This window comes from Thermobia domestica, chromosome 4, assembly GCF_964235325.1.
Source record: "Thermobia domestica chromosome 4, izTheDome1.hap1.1, whole genome shotgun sequence".
NCBI classification, from domain to species: domain Eukaryota; kingdom Metazoa; phylum Arthropoda; class Insecta; order Zygentoma; family Lepismatidae; genus Thermobia; species Thermobia domestica.
The window spans coordinates 243,629,916-243,642,243 of NC_137457.1; the positions used below are offsets into that span (position 1 = coordinate 243,629,916).

The 12,328-nt window shown below is 36.9% G+C and overlaps 1 protein-coding gene across 6 annotated transcripts in view; it reads right to left on the reverse strand.

The window, feature by feature from the left end:
* Positions 1-12,328, reverse strand: part of LOC145683952 (uncharacterized) — a 304,183-nt gene that overhangs the window by 165,877 nt on the left and 125,978 nt on the right. For all 6 annotated transcript variants that reach the window (XM_081755666.1, XM_081755665.1, XM_081755663.1 and 3 more), the window contains exon 2: positions 8,749-8,875. In XM_081755666.1, coding sequence (XP_081611792.1) covers positions 8,749-8,846 — 98 coding nt within the window. In that variant the 5' untranslated portion in view covers positions 8,847-8,875. The remainder of the gene's footprint in view (positions 1-8,748; positions 8,876-12,328) is intronic.

Genomic DNA, 12,328 nt, shown 5'->3' on the forward strand with positions numbered 1-12,328 from the left:
GACTCCAAGGAAGAAAAGGGAAATAGCTGTATCTATTCTTCAATCCCCTCAAAAGTCTCTGACCCGTCGTAGTCTTGCAGTTGGTCTTAATAAGTCATCCTTAAGTAAACTGTTAAAAAAGAATGGAATTAAAACCGTCCAAAATCAGGTAAGTCCAGAACTGCGAGAACAAGACTACGGTGAGCGTGTGTTCTTTTGTAATTGGTTCATTGATAAGTTGAACGAAAACCCCATGTTCTTATTTCAATTACTTGTGACAGATGAAGCAAAATTTTTTGTTAATGGTTCCGTTTCGTCTTCTCATGCTCGATATTGGGCTCATTCTCAACCACGTGTTCGCAGTGAACGTTCCATTGATTAAACTGGTGTAATGGTGTGGATGGGTATCACAGCAACGCAAATCATTGGTCCCTTCTTCTTCGATACAAATGTGACACAAGAATCTTATCAGCGTATGTTACGTGAGTTTCTTTTCCCGGAGTTGGATCGTCTGAACATGAATGAGAATGATGAAATTTGGTATCAGCAAGATGGTGCTCCTGCGCATCGTACGAATGCAACAATGGCTGTTCTGAGGGAACGGTTTGGACAACGTGTGATCTCTATAGGAAATGAAGTGCAATGGCCACCAAGAAGTCCCGACTTGTCGCCGTGTGACTTTTTTCTTTGGGGGTTTCTGAAACAATTGGTGTATAGAAACAAACTCACATCTGTTGAGCAACTAAGGCAAGAAATCGAACGTAATGTTGAGTACGTCACTCCTACAATGCTTGAAAAAGTGTTCACTAAGCAGTTGATTCACAGAATCAATCTGTGCTTAGCCCACGGTGGCGGACATGAAGAATAAGTGAAATACTGTTTAGCCAAGTGAAACTAAATCCTCAAGAAGGATTATTGACGCTCATGTTAGATAAACCTAGTGCATTTCTGAGACACAAACAACGCAGTGTTAAGCACACCCATATTATGTTCACGTTTCGTTTAGAAATAAATTTGATTTTTGTGGTTGATTTTTGACCTTGTATTTGCCTGTTACCTTTGACCTAAGCGTAGTACGGATTGTTCCTTGATTGTTCAACTGTTTTCTTTCGTAGTTCAACATGTCCTTTTGTTATAATAACTGCTGCTTTCCCAGCGACTATTTGATTTTTGTGGTTGACCTTTGACCTTGTATTTGCCTGTGACCTTTGACCTCATACTACTATTGAATGTTTCTTGCCTGTTCCGCTGCTTCATTTTAATGTTTAACATGTTTTGATAGAACATTGCTTTTTTTTCAGTGTATTCAAATGGGTTTTGAAGGTGACCTGTGACCTTGATCTGACCGTGACCTTTGACCTTGACACTTGATTGACGCTTATTTTATCGGTTTACGACGTATAATCATACCATGCAGCTATTTCTTTGTTATCACTTCGATTTACATTTTTTTCATGCTCTTTCGGAATTTACCATTGCAGTCCCATAAGGAAAAAATCGAAATTTGACCTTTGACCCTATATCTCTTTAATCTTTAGTATAGGTGACAGCTTCTATGACGAAACAAAACTTACGTTTTTCGTCTAAATTTACACCAAATTGTACGGCTTTACCTCCAACCACTTTTGCACAGTGAACAAATGAAATTGACACACGAATTAATCAACACTCTGTATATATATATATATATATATATATATATATATATATATATATATATATATATATATATATATATATATATATATATATATATATATATATATAAGACACATAGTACATCTTTATTTTTCTATTATATCTTGCTCAACGGGAATTTAAATCCTAAACTTCAGTGTGTACGCTACTATTCCTAAGCAAGCGACATATTTGGAGCAATTTTTCAATAATTACGCGAGTTATCTGATAACATATTGTTAATTTACGCTCATAGTAAAAAAAAAAAAAAGTTAGTTTTGTTTCGCAGTTGTGAAACTACGCTAGACTTTCAAACTAGGTGAATTCAAAATTGAAACAAATATTATAACTTTCGGCTGCAATAAAGATATAATATGAGAAATCGAAAACTTCATTTGATGAAAAAAAACGAAAACTGAATCCATATCAAATGCAGTTTCTTCCATTCTTCCTATCGCTTACTATTATTACTACATAGTTCTATTTTTTACCGCTTCCGATTTCAGTAGATGAATAAAGCTTAGAATAAATCTATTCCTCGGATACTGAATCCATAGAAAAAGAGTCGTTTGTCGCCTCCCATTACCTGTGTTTTCTGTATTAAAACCGGAGGTAATAGTAAACTTTCAGAGCTTCCAGTTTTATTAGATGAATACAGGGAGAGATGGTATTATTCATTTAGATCGCTGTATCGATCCCCGGAAAACAACTTGTCGCTAACTATTAGCTACTACTTTTTGTCTATGGGAGTCAACGTTGAAACCATAAGTACTAGTAAATCTTTACTACTTACTGGGTTTAATAGAATAATACGGTGGAGATGCTATCGTTTCTTGAGATGCTGGATCAATTCCAAGAAACAATTTATTTTTTTAGTTCTGTGGCGATCAAAGTTGAAGCCAGAAATAATTGATTTCTACAACTTTCGGTTTGAATATGGTTAGCGGAGAATGTAACGTAATAGCTCCAATATATGCAAGGTCAAATTTCAAATATTTAATTTTGAACGAGCATGATTAATTATCTCTGAGAAGAGAGAGAGTTAATCTTATTACTTGTACTGCTCACCTGTTCTGAGTAGTACTGTCCCTCTGTGGCTGGGGAAGGAACTAGGCCCGGTGTTGACCAGGCCGTGATGAATATGTATCTGAAATTTTGCAGGTAACGAGTAGGTTAAGAATAAAAAAAGAGACGCCACGTATTCACCAACATTTCAGGCGTAACTGTCCCAACAGCCGCGACGATTCTTTCCCGTAAATGATTGATGTCTCTGATCTTTTCACGGTACACAACATTTTTATGTGGTCCCAAAAGAAAAAAGTCCAGTGGATTTAAGTCTGGGCTTCGTGGTGGCCAAGGTATTGGGCCAGCCCTGCCTATCCACCTTCCTGGAAAGCGAGTGTCAAGAGCCGCACGCACATGGTTACTGTAATGAAGTGGGGCACCATCTTGTTGGAAAAACACAATCCCCTTTTCCGCCTCAATATCGTCCATTTGGGGAAAGACGTACTCTGTCAGCATGTCATAGTAAACGTCCCCGTTTATTGTTTTTTCTACAAAAATGAAAGGACCAATCACACGATTTTCCATCAAACCGCACCAGACATTAAGTTTGGGAGAGTCACGTTGATGCCGAATAACTTTATGTGGATGCTCTGCCCCCAAATTCTGCAGTTATGACGATTAACTGTTCCACTGATATGAAATCCTCATCAGAAAAGAGAATCCTTTTTTTTTTTTTTTTTTTTTTTAATGACATCATCAACAATTCTGTGTAGAAAGTCAGCAGCAAACTCATACCTTTCGATTTTATCAGTAGGTTTAATTTCATGTAACAGTTGCAATTTGTAGGCGCGCAACTTAAGTATTTTACGCACAACATCATACACAGCACCTTTAGGCACTCCTAATTGTAGACTACGTCTGGCCAATGACTTCTTCGGGCTCCGAACACAAGAAACACGGATCTGTTCAACACCATCTTCAGAAGTTCTCGGTTTACCTGGTGATTTTGCTTTTAAAACACTACCAGTTTCCTTGAAAGACTTTAGCCAATGACAGAAAGTTTTTCCTGTAGGTGGTTCACCACCATACTGACGTCTAAAATTACGATGCACTATTATAACTGATTCAGTTTTCACAAACCAAATAACACACTGCGCTTTCTGTTGCGGAGTACACATTGTTGCTGAGTTGCTCTGCACTGCAGGCCTGCCTGGACCCTGGACTGAACTGAGGAAACAGCGGGAAAAAACATCACTGGTGCCGTCTCCAGGTCAAGCAGACCTGCCAACTGCAGGGGAGCCAAACCTAAAGAATTGATGAATCAAACACCACAAACTAAAATAGTGTATGTCACTTTGTACAGATTCTAGGATACATTAAAACTAGTTTTTTTTTTTTCAAATACACTGTATTTATAGAATATTTTAATAATTTGTAAAATTGGAAAGGTAGGTTTTTGATAGTACCCGGCATAAAACAGGGCATTATGATATTAACGTTTAAATTGTAATTTGTGAAAATTGCTAATCCACGAGGCCCTACTTCGTTACGAAGTAAAAGTGCTCAAATATTAATATTGAAAGAATTTTAAAATGTTAAAATATGATATTTATAGTTCAATGTGTTATTATTACTCAGACGTATTCATATTTCAATTTAATACTCATTTAAGGAAATTGAGCGATTTCACTGGAAACCTGGGGGGGCGCGGTGGCTCAGTGGTAGAGCGTTCACCTCTGGTGCTTGGGGTCCCGGGTTCAATCCCAGCCCCCGCCAAGTGAACTTTGTGGTGGACAAACATCGTGCTCGTGGGTTTTCTCGGTGTACTCCCGTTTCCTCCCACTTTCTTCATTCCACCATTTCACTCATCTCTCATTATCACCGTCTCCTTTAGCCTAACCGGCATAACCGTGGGACGTAAAACTCAAAGATTTAATTTCATTTCATTTCACTGGAAACCTGTTAGTTGAAAGGACGAAAAGAAGCCAATTCGTGTTTAAATTTGTTGTGTTCTCTTTGAAGAAAAAAAAAGCATTCTGATATATGTTACTGTTAATAAATATGTCACTTTAAGAAACTCTTTGTTATTACGATATACATCTTTCAAGGCCCGTGTTGGCAGCAGCTTATTGCTAAAATATTCAAGAGGCTAAACAGGGTAGAAGAAAATGAAAGCTATTCTTGGGACAGTAAACCGATTGCAATTTAAAAAAAGTAGCTTCTCGCGATCTCTTAACGTTTCTACTGTAAGGACATTAATATTAAAATCAAAAGTATAGTAAATTTGTACCAATTTCACCTTAGCAGAGTCTTACAAGTGGAGATGGTATATTTTCTTGAGACGCTTAATCTAATTCAAAAGAAAGGTTGTCACTATCAATTAATGTTTTTGTACTATGGCGATAAACCCAACCAGAAATACGAACAGATTTTATCACTTCCAGTTTTAAGTCTCAAGGAGAGATATTATCTTTCCTTGAGACGCTGAAGTGATTCAAAAATCGTTTATCGCTACTTGTTACCGGTTTCGTTTTATAGTGATCAATGCACCGGAAATAGTTGATTCCTACTACTTCTGGTTTGAATGGAAGATTGTAAAAGCAGATAAAACTGAGATTCTGAATCAGTTACAAAACAATGTTTCTCGATATCTCTTACTGCTTTTGCTCTATAGAGATCAATCTTGTAATCGTAAGTAGCAGTGAATTTTCATCACTTCCGGATTTGATAGAATGTTGCCGGTGGAGGTGGTATCTTCTTTCTTGAGACGCTGAATTCGATTAAAAAAAAATACACTTGTTGCTACCTCTTATCTTCCTTTGTATATGAAGATTAATATTGAAACCAGAGGTAGTAATATATTTCTACCACTTCCGGTTTAAACACCGGTGGAGATACTATATTTACTTGAGACGCTGAATTGATTCTGAAAAACTTCTTGCCACTATTTTTTTTTACAGTTTTTTCTATGGCGATTAACGTTGAAACCGGAAATGGTTGAGTTTTACCATTTCTGGTTTGAGTATTCGGTAAACGGATGAGATGGAGTCTATTATTGGGACCTGAATCATTTAAATAAAAGTTTCTTCATATCCCTTACCGGTTTTGCTCTGATACATTACGACAGTTTGACGGACGGACATAGCCATTGTAAAAGACTTCCGACACTTATGCATAGCATCGTGTGGGAGTCTAAAATATGGATGTTAAGGAATTTTAGCTATGTGTATAAGGTCCCATTGTAGATTAAGTCATGTTACACTAATGATAATGCAGAGGAAAGTATCATTTTTTTCCAATTTAGTGTCAGATATAAAATGTTTTTTTACAATATTTTTATACACTACTTCGTGAATTTAAAACTTAAGGAATTTTGTTGTTCTATACTCTTCTGATTTGTGGATACTCTTAACTTTAGTCTGTCTACGTAATGCTCTTATGAAGAAAAACTGTTTTTCAATATACTTAAAAGATTTATGTTCAACTATAAATTAAGACACTAGTTATAACATTTGCTAATTTAACGACGAAAATAGTTGAGTGATCCTGTTTATCATGCTGAACCATCTGTTTGCAACATTGTGTTTGTGGTTCTGTGTTACGTCTGGCGTGTATGCCTTCAAATTTAATCTGTTGAAAACAAAGGGAGAAAAAGGGTAAAGCATCAGAACAGAAGGAACGTACTGAAAATGCAATGTTGACAGTAACAATAACTGTTTCTCATATGTATAAAAAAAGCTAGTTACCGCTATTTTTTTTTTAAATCCCCAATGTAGGCCTATATACAATCTACAGAAGGAACCATTTCTAATACTGGAATTAGTACTTGGTGGAGCATCCTTTGGCATTGTATTTAGTGAGTTATCGATGACGTCCCGCGATAGGTGATACGGTACCATTTGCCACAGAGTGCCTCAAGTAACTATTCTTTGTTTGCTGGTTTCTGTGACCATTTTTATAACTTTATTTGGTAAACATCTTCTATATCATTTGTGCCCATAGATTGTCCGGACTACGGCGTATCAACGTCATTTTGCTTTCTTTCAGTAGGTGCTTAAGCTTGTCCTATGACAAGGTGCTCGCCGTTATTCTTAAATTCGTTTACGTTCCGAGACAGTTTACCTGTTTCAAACCCATCTTACTATATATACACACTTCGATATATATACGATATATATATATATATATATATATATATATATATATATATATATATATATATATATATATATATATATATATATATATCGGGTGTTCTAAAAATGGCGCCCACGGACCACACAGTACTATTCTACAGGCCAAAATAAAGAGAAAAAATTATATGATGGTTTGCCGTCCGAGCTCTCCTTCAGCCGCTATGGGGAATTAAAATTTCACAATGTGGCAACGTCGCTGATTAACTTGGAACTATTAGCATCACTCTGCGAATACATCAAGCAGTTAAATCGATTGCTACACTAATAAATGATGCTTGTATCAATCAATATCAACTTTAATTGCCATCTGGAAAGAATCGATATAATTATTTGATATATATGGGTACATTTAATCTATGGTTTTTTATTTGCGACGTTGCCACATAGTGCAATTCGCGTCTCCAGACAAGGACCCGGAAGGTATACAGGTATATATATATATTGCACTATTGATGTGCTCATTGAAAAAAATACTCGTACCACCTTTCCAATAATTGAACCCTACAACATGTCTTTATACTGTTGTATATCACTACAGGATTGTGGAAATGCGATAAATCATGATCTATTAATCGCTTCCATACGCAGTGTCGACCACTTTCCAGCCATTACTAAAATCGACTTTCACCGGAGAATGCAATGTGGTTCGAATTCTCCCATAGTTTTTTTTTTTTTTTTGCACATAGTGGTGGCTTAATTGTATTTCCGTATCATTTGTGGTTTTGTAAGCAGAAGCATCTGTTTAGTGTATTCCCACACTATGTAAATACTGCCGGACCAAATGTGCTGAATTGCCAGCAACAATGGTTGCAGTGTGATTAGCACAATTAAGTGGTTGGATCCTTGCGCAAACATTTTCAGACATGGCGTTGACCGCGGTAGATCCAGCGATCCAACGATCTAACGCGGTCGTTCCGTTCAATTTGAATTGCACTATACTCTTGATGATAGTTTCTAAGGGTACACATAGTGTGTATGTATATTCGATTTTCATAAAGTAACCCCTATCAGTTTAGGCCCTGACAAATCTGAGCTAAGTTTGTAAGGTCAAGTAAGTAAATCATCAATGATCTTTATATAAAATTTGGTTCGAATCGATTTAGTAAAATCCCTCCATTGGCCATGAATGACCTTCATGCCGATTGTTTCAAATTAGTGAAGCCGTTCTTGAGAAATAAAAGATCATACGATGAAGCACGTGACAGAACATACTATCTGAGAAAAGAAAGATCATAAACGGACGCATGAGTTGATTTTTGAGTTTAACGTCCCGTTCAGCAGCGAGGCTATATGAGACGTGGACCTACTGATTAACGTGGAATCCGAACCACATGAGCTCCCGCCGGGAATCGAACCCGGGTCTCCCACGCCAAAGGCGCGTATGCTAATCGCTTAGCCACGGAGGAGCTCCATAAACGGACGGACTACGCAATAGAAGATACGTTTCTGAGAAATAAAAATCATAGATGAACGAATCACGTGATAGAAGATAAGTTTCTGAGAAATAAAAGATCCTAAAACGGGCGAACCACGTGATAGAAGATACTTTTCTGAGAAATAAAAGATCATACATGATACGGTGGTGTCATTCGAGTCATTTAACAACTGGCTCTATAATCAGTATAGTAAGTTGATTTAGTATTAATATTATCTATATGATTATTTTATTGTTGTTATTATTTGTTCAAATAGCATTAGTCATAATGACTAAGATTAAGCTATATAACATCTTTGTATTGATATTTTGAATATTCATTTCCAAAAATAAAAAATTAATTTTCTTTCGTAAATACTGGATCTAGAGGTAAAGAGACAATTTTAACAATCGATTCAGGCGAGGGAAATCTAACAGAAAATAATTAACATAAAGATTAATAGAAATTTTTCTTACCTAAAACATCTCTTACACCTGGTTGGCCATCTAACCTGTGGATGGAAGCCGAGAGGACAGAGGGGGTCACCTTTAGGTGATGGGAACAGATGATGCATCTCGTGACGATAGGCGGCGCTTCAACAGCCTACAATAAAACAGGAAAATACCACAATTTTAGTACATGTTTAAAACATTAAAAATTCTGTTGGACAATAAGATACGTACACAAAATACTAGTTAGTGGTTGGTTACAGTTATACGTCCCTTTTAGTTCCGATCAGTGGCGTACGAAAGAAAAATACAAATGTACGGAAACCACATTTGTTGTAAAATACAGGGTGCGTTCACAAAGTTTCAAGACTGAGTGTTATCTGAGTAGGGACGTATGCGCAGACCCCTTCTACCGACAGGGTGCAGTAGAGGGGGGGTATGAGCTAAGCGCCACACAAGCGTCAGTTGCCTCCAAGACGCGAGAGTGAGTACATCGCTAGTGGTGTGATGCGTGTCAGTGACCCCCGTCAAAACCCGAGTGAATGGAAAATGCAGCGACATTTGGAGGAGCGTTATGCTGTCAAGTTCTGTGCGAAACTGAATAAAACAGCTACAGAGATTTTTCGTATGATTTAGGAAGCCTACAAAGAAGACGCCATGTCACGTGCAATGCTTTGCATATGGCACAAGAGGTTCAAAGAGGACCACGAGGACGTTGAAGACGATGACCGCCCTGGGAGACCTGTAACAAGCTTAACAGGAAAATCTGGTGAAAGTGTGTGAACTCTTAAACATTGATAACATCTTAGTGTTAGATTAATTGTCGATGAATTGAGATTGGGTCCGACTACTGTATTCAAGTTAGTGATAGAAAATTTAAAGATGAGAAAAGTGAAGTTTTGGCGCAGTTCAACGTGGCAACATTGCCACATCCAGCCTACAGCCCCGACCAAGCGACTGTTTTGTTTCCCCGAATCAAGAAAGACCTGGAAGGGAAGGGATTAGGCACGATTCCAGCGGTCCATGCGGCTTCGACGATGTTCCTTCACAGCTAAAGTGCGCGAACACTCAGGGAGCCTATAAACAATGGAAAACCCGCTGGCAGCGGTGTGTTGATGCCCAAGGGTCATATTTTAAAGACTTTTAGTTCGTTGTACAAAAATGTGTAATGCATTTGTTATTTTGAGACCACTTTTGAAACTTTGTGAACGCACCCTGTACAGTGAAACAAAATACGGCAATTGAACTTCCTTTCAAGAAATTCTGAACTGGCTCTGATATTACATAAGATGTAGATCTATAGGTTAGCGTAAGATCCTAACTACATGAGTTTTAATCGGGAATCGAACCTGTGTCTTCGAGGACAGTTAAAAATATTTCAAAAATCATTATGGATTGTTAAAAATTCATTTAAAATTCAACCTTTATGGACTATTTCACCTGAAATTACTTATGTCATATATTAGGGTTAGTAATGAAATACTAGTTTATGAGATATCAAAAACCGCATGAGTCATATCTGAGAAAATTGTAAAAAGAAAGTAAACTACCTTCTGTGTCAAGTTTGGTGAGAAGTGATCAGTCTTGGGAAGTAACGTAACGGAAGTAACGTTTCCTAGTAACGCGTTAAATTTTTCCAAAGTAACTGTAACGGTAACGCGTTACAAATTTTTAAGTAACATTTCTAGTTTGCGTTACTTTTTTTCGCGTTACATTTCCGATGAGTAACTACAATATACGTATTTTTTTTCAGAAACAAATATTTATTTCTTGTAAGTGAATTTCTCAGAATGGAACAATGGAGCATGAGCTACTTATGCCAGTGACCGACAGTTACTGACACACAGAGAAACAGATAAGATCATAGTACAACTTACTGTTTTTGGAAGATGAGGACAACCCCAGAGAAATCACGTGTACTGATTGCAAGCACCTGGAAGATTTTGTCATAGATTTTGACAGCTTAAAATCAACACATTCAGTGAGTGAACTACGAGTGCAACGGTACCGGTAGTCTATTTTACTTTGATTAGCATTGTTTTTATAAAAATGGAGAACGAAAATGTTTTATCGTTCGAACATTTGAAATAATACTCTTTCTTAAAAGCACAGGATGCTGGTGGACAGAATTTAATAGGAAAGTGTCTGAAAAGCCCCGGTGGGAAATATTTATCAACAGTTAGGGTGCCATAATTAATGATATACAGTAAGGGGTTAATATGAATAAACTGTTGAGTTGAGTTTAACGTCCCTTTCAGCAGCGAGGCTATATGAGACGAGACGTACCGATTAACGTGGAATCCGAATCACATGAGCACCTGACGGAAATCAAACCCGGGACTTCCACATCAAAGGCGCGTACGCTCACTACTTAGCCAGGAAGGAACTCATGAATAAACTGTTTTAATGAGGAGGCCTACTTCATTACCAGAAAATAGTTGATGGTATGTAATATTAGAGTTCTTTCAGATCAGTTTGCATATCCTACTGTCCCATTGATTATGAGGTTTGGAACAACTAGCTTTAAAAAACATATATCGATTTTAGAGTTACAGGCAAGTTTTGAATCACGCCCAGTTCATGTGTTCCCATTTTATTAGTTGTAGTGTAATGCTTCTCTATATTCTGTATTTTTAATTTAACATAACAACATTGTTATTATTATACATGTATAATTAGTTGTGACAGTTGCATCATCACCATTTTTATTTAATTTTTAAATAAATCTTTTTAATTCAATTTTGCATATAATTATGAACATTAGTGAATATCATTTTCATTTTTATTTTTGTTTGTATAAAGAAGCAAAGGACATTCTCTATTTTCCTTCACTATCCGATGTTTTCTTTTTTTTTATTCTGTATACCTGCCGTCGCGGCGAGGACATTTGAAAGACCCTTCTATTGTCTCTTAATACCGCTGCCTAAGCCACATGCGTAGAAGACCACACACAACAGAGGACCCTGCGAGAGCCCAAGAAAGAAGAACAAAACAGCTTTTAGCATCTTTTTGTGAAATTGAGAAAAATAATAAAGTCTGAACACATTGAATAGAATCCAAGTGGAAAATAATCTCTGTGAATTTGTCAAAATCACAGCATAGACCATATGTCGCCACGCAGTACCAAGATAAAATTTTGACACAGGTCTGTAACTTGGTTCAAAAGCACGCACGAGACTAATAGGCGCCGAATCAACCCCTATAACAATTTTAGATATAATATGTGAAATCTTAAAAAAAAAAAAAAAAAAAAAAACGTACGTTGGAGAAACGATGCTCGAACACCGTAAATAGGCGGAGACCAAGAAAATAAAAATTTAGGACATCAAAATAATCTAACGAATAAGAGAACAGAGACGAAATCGAAGACACCGTTAGAGGCGTATCCAAAAAGATCGACAGGTTAAAAATTCAAAACTCCAGGTCAGTCGTATCCAAGTACATCACCGGGAAACATCATATCACCACAACACAAAAACACACCCGGAACTTACACACACACTACATTGATAATCAAAAGTTAATCCAACGAGAATAATGTGCGGCTAAACTCACCGAAGCCGAGTTTACGAACTGACAATTTTTCCAAGGCATAGGAACTTACACA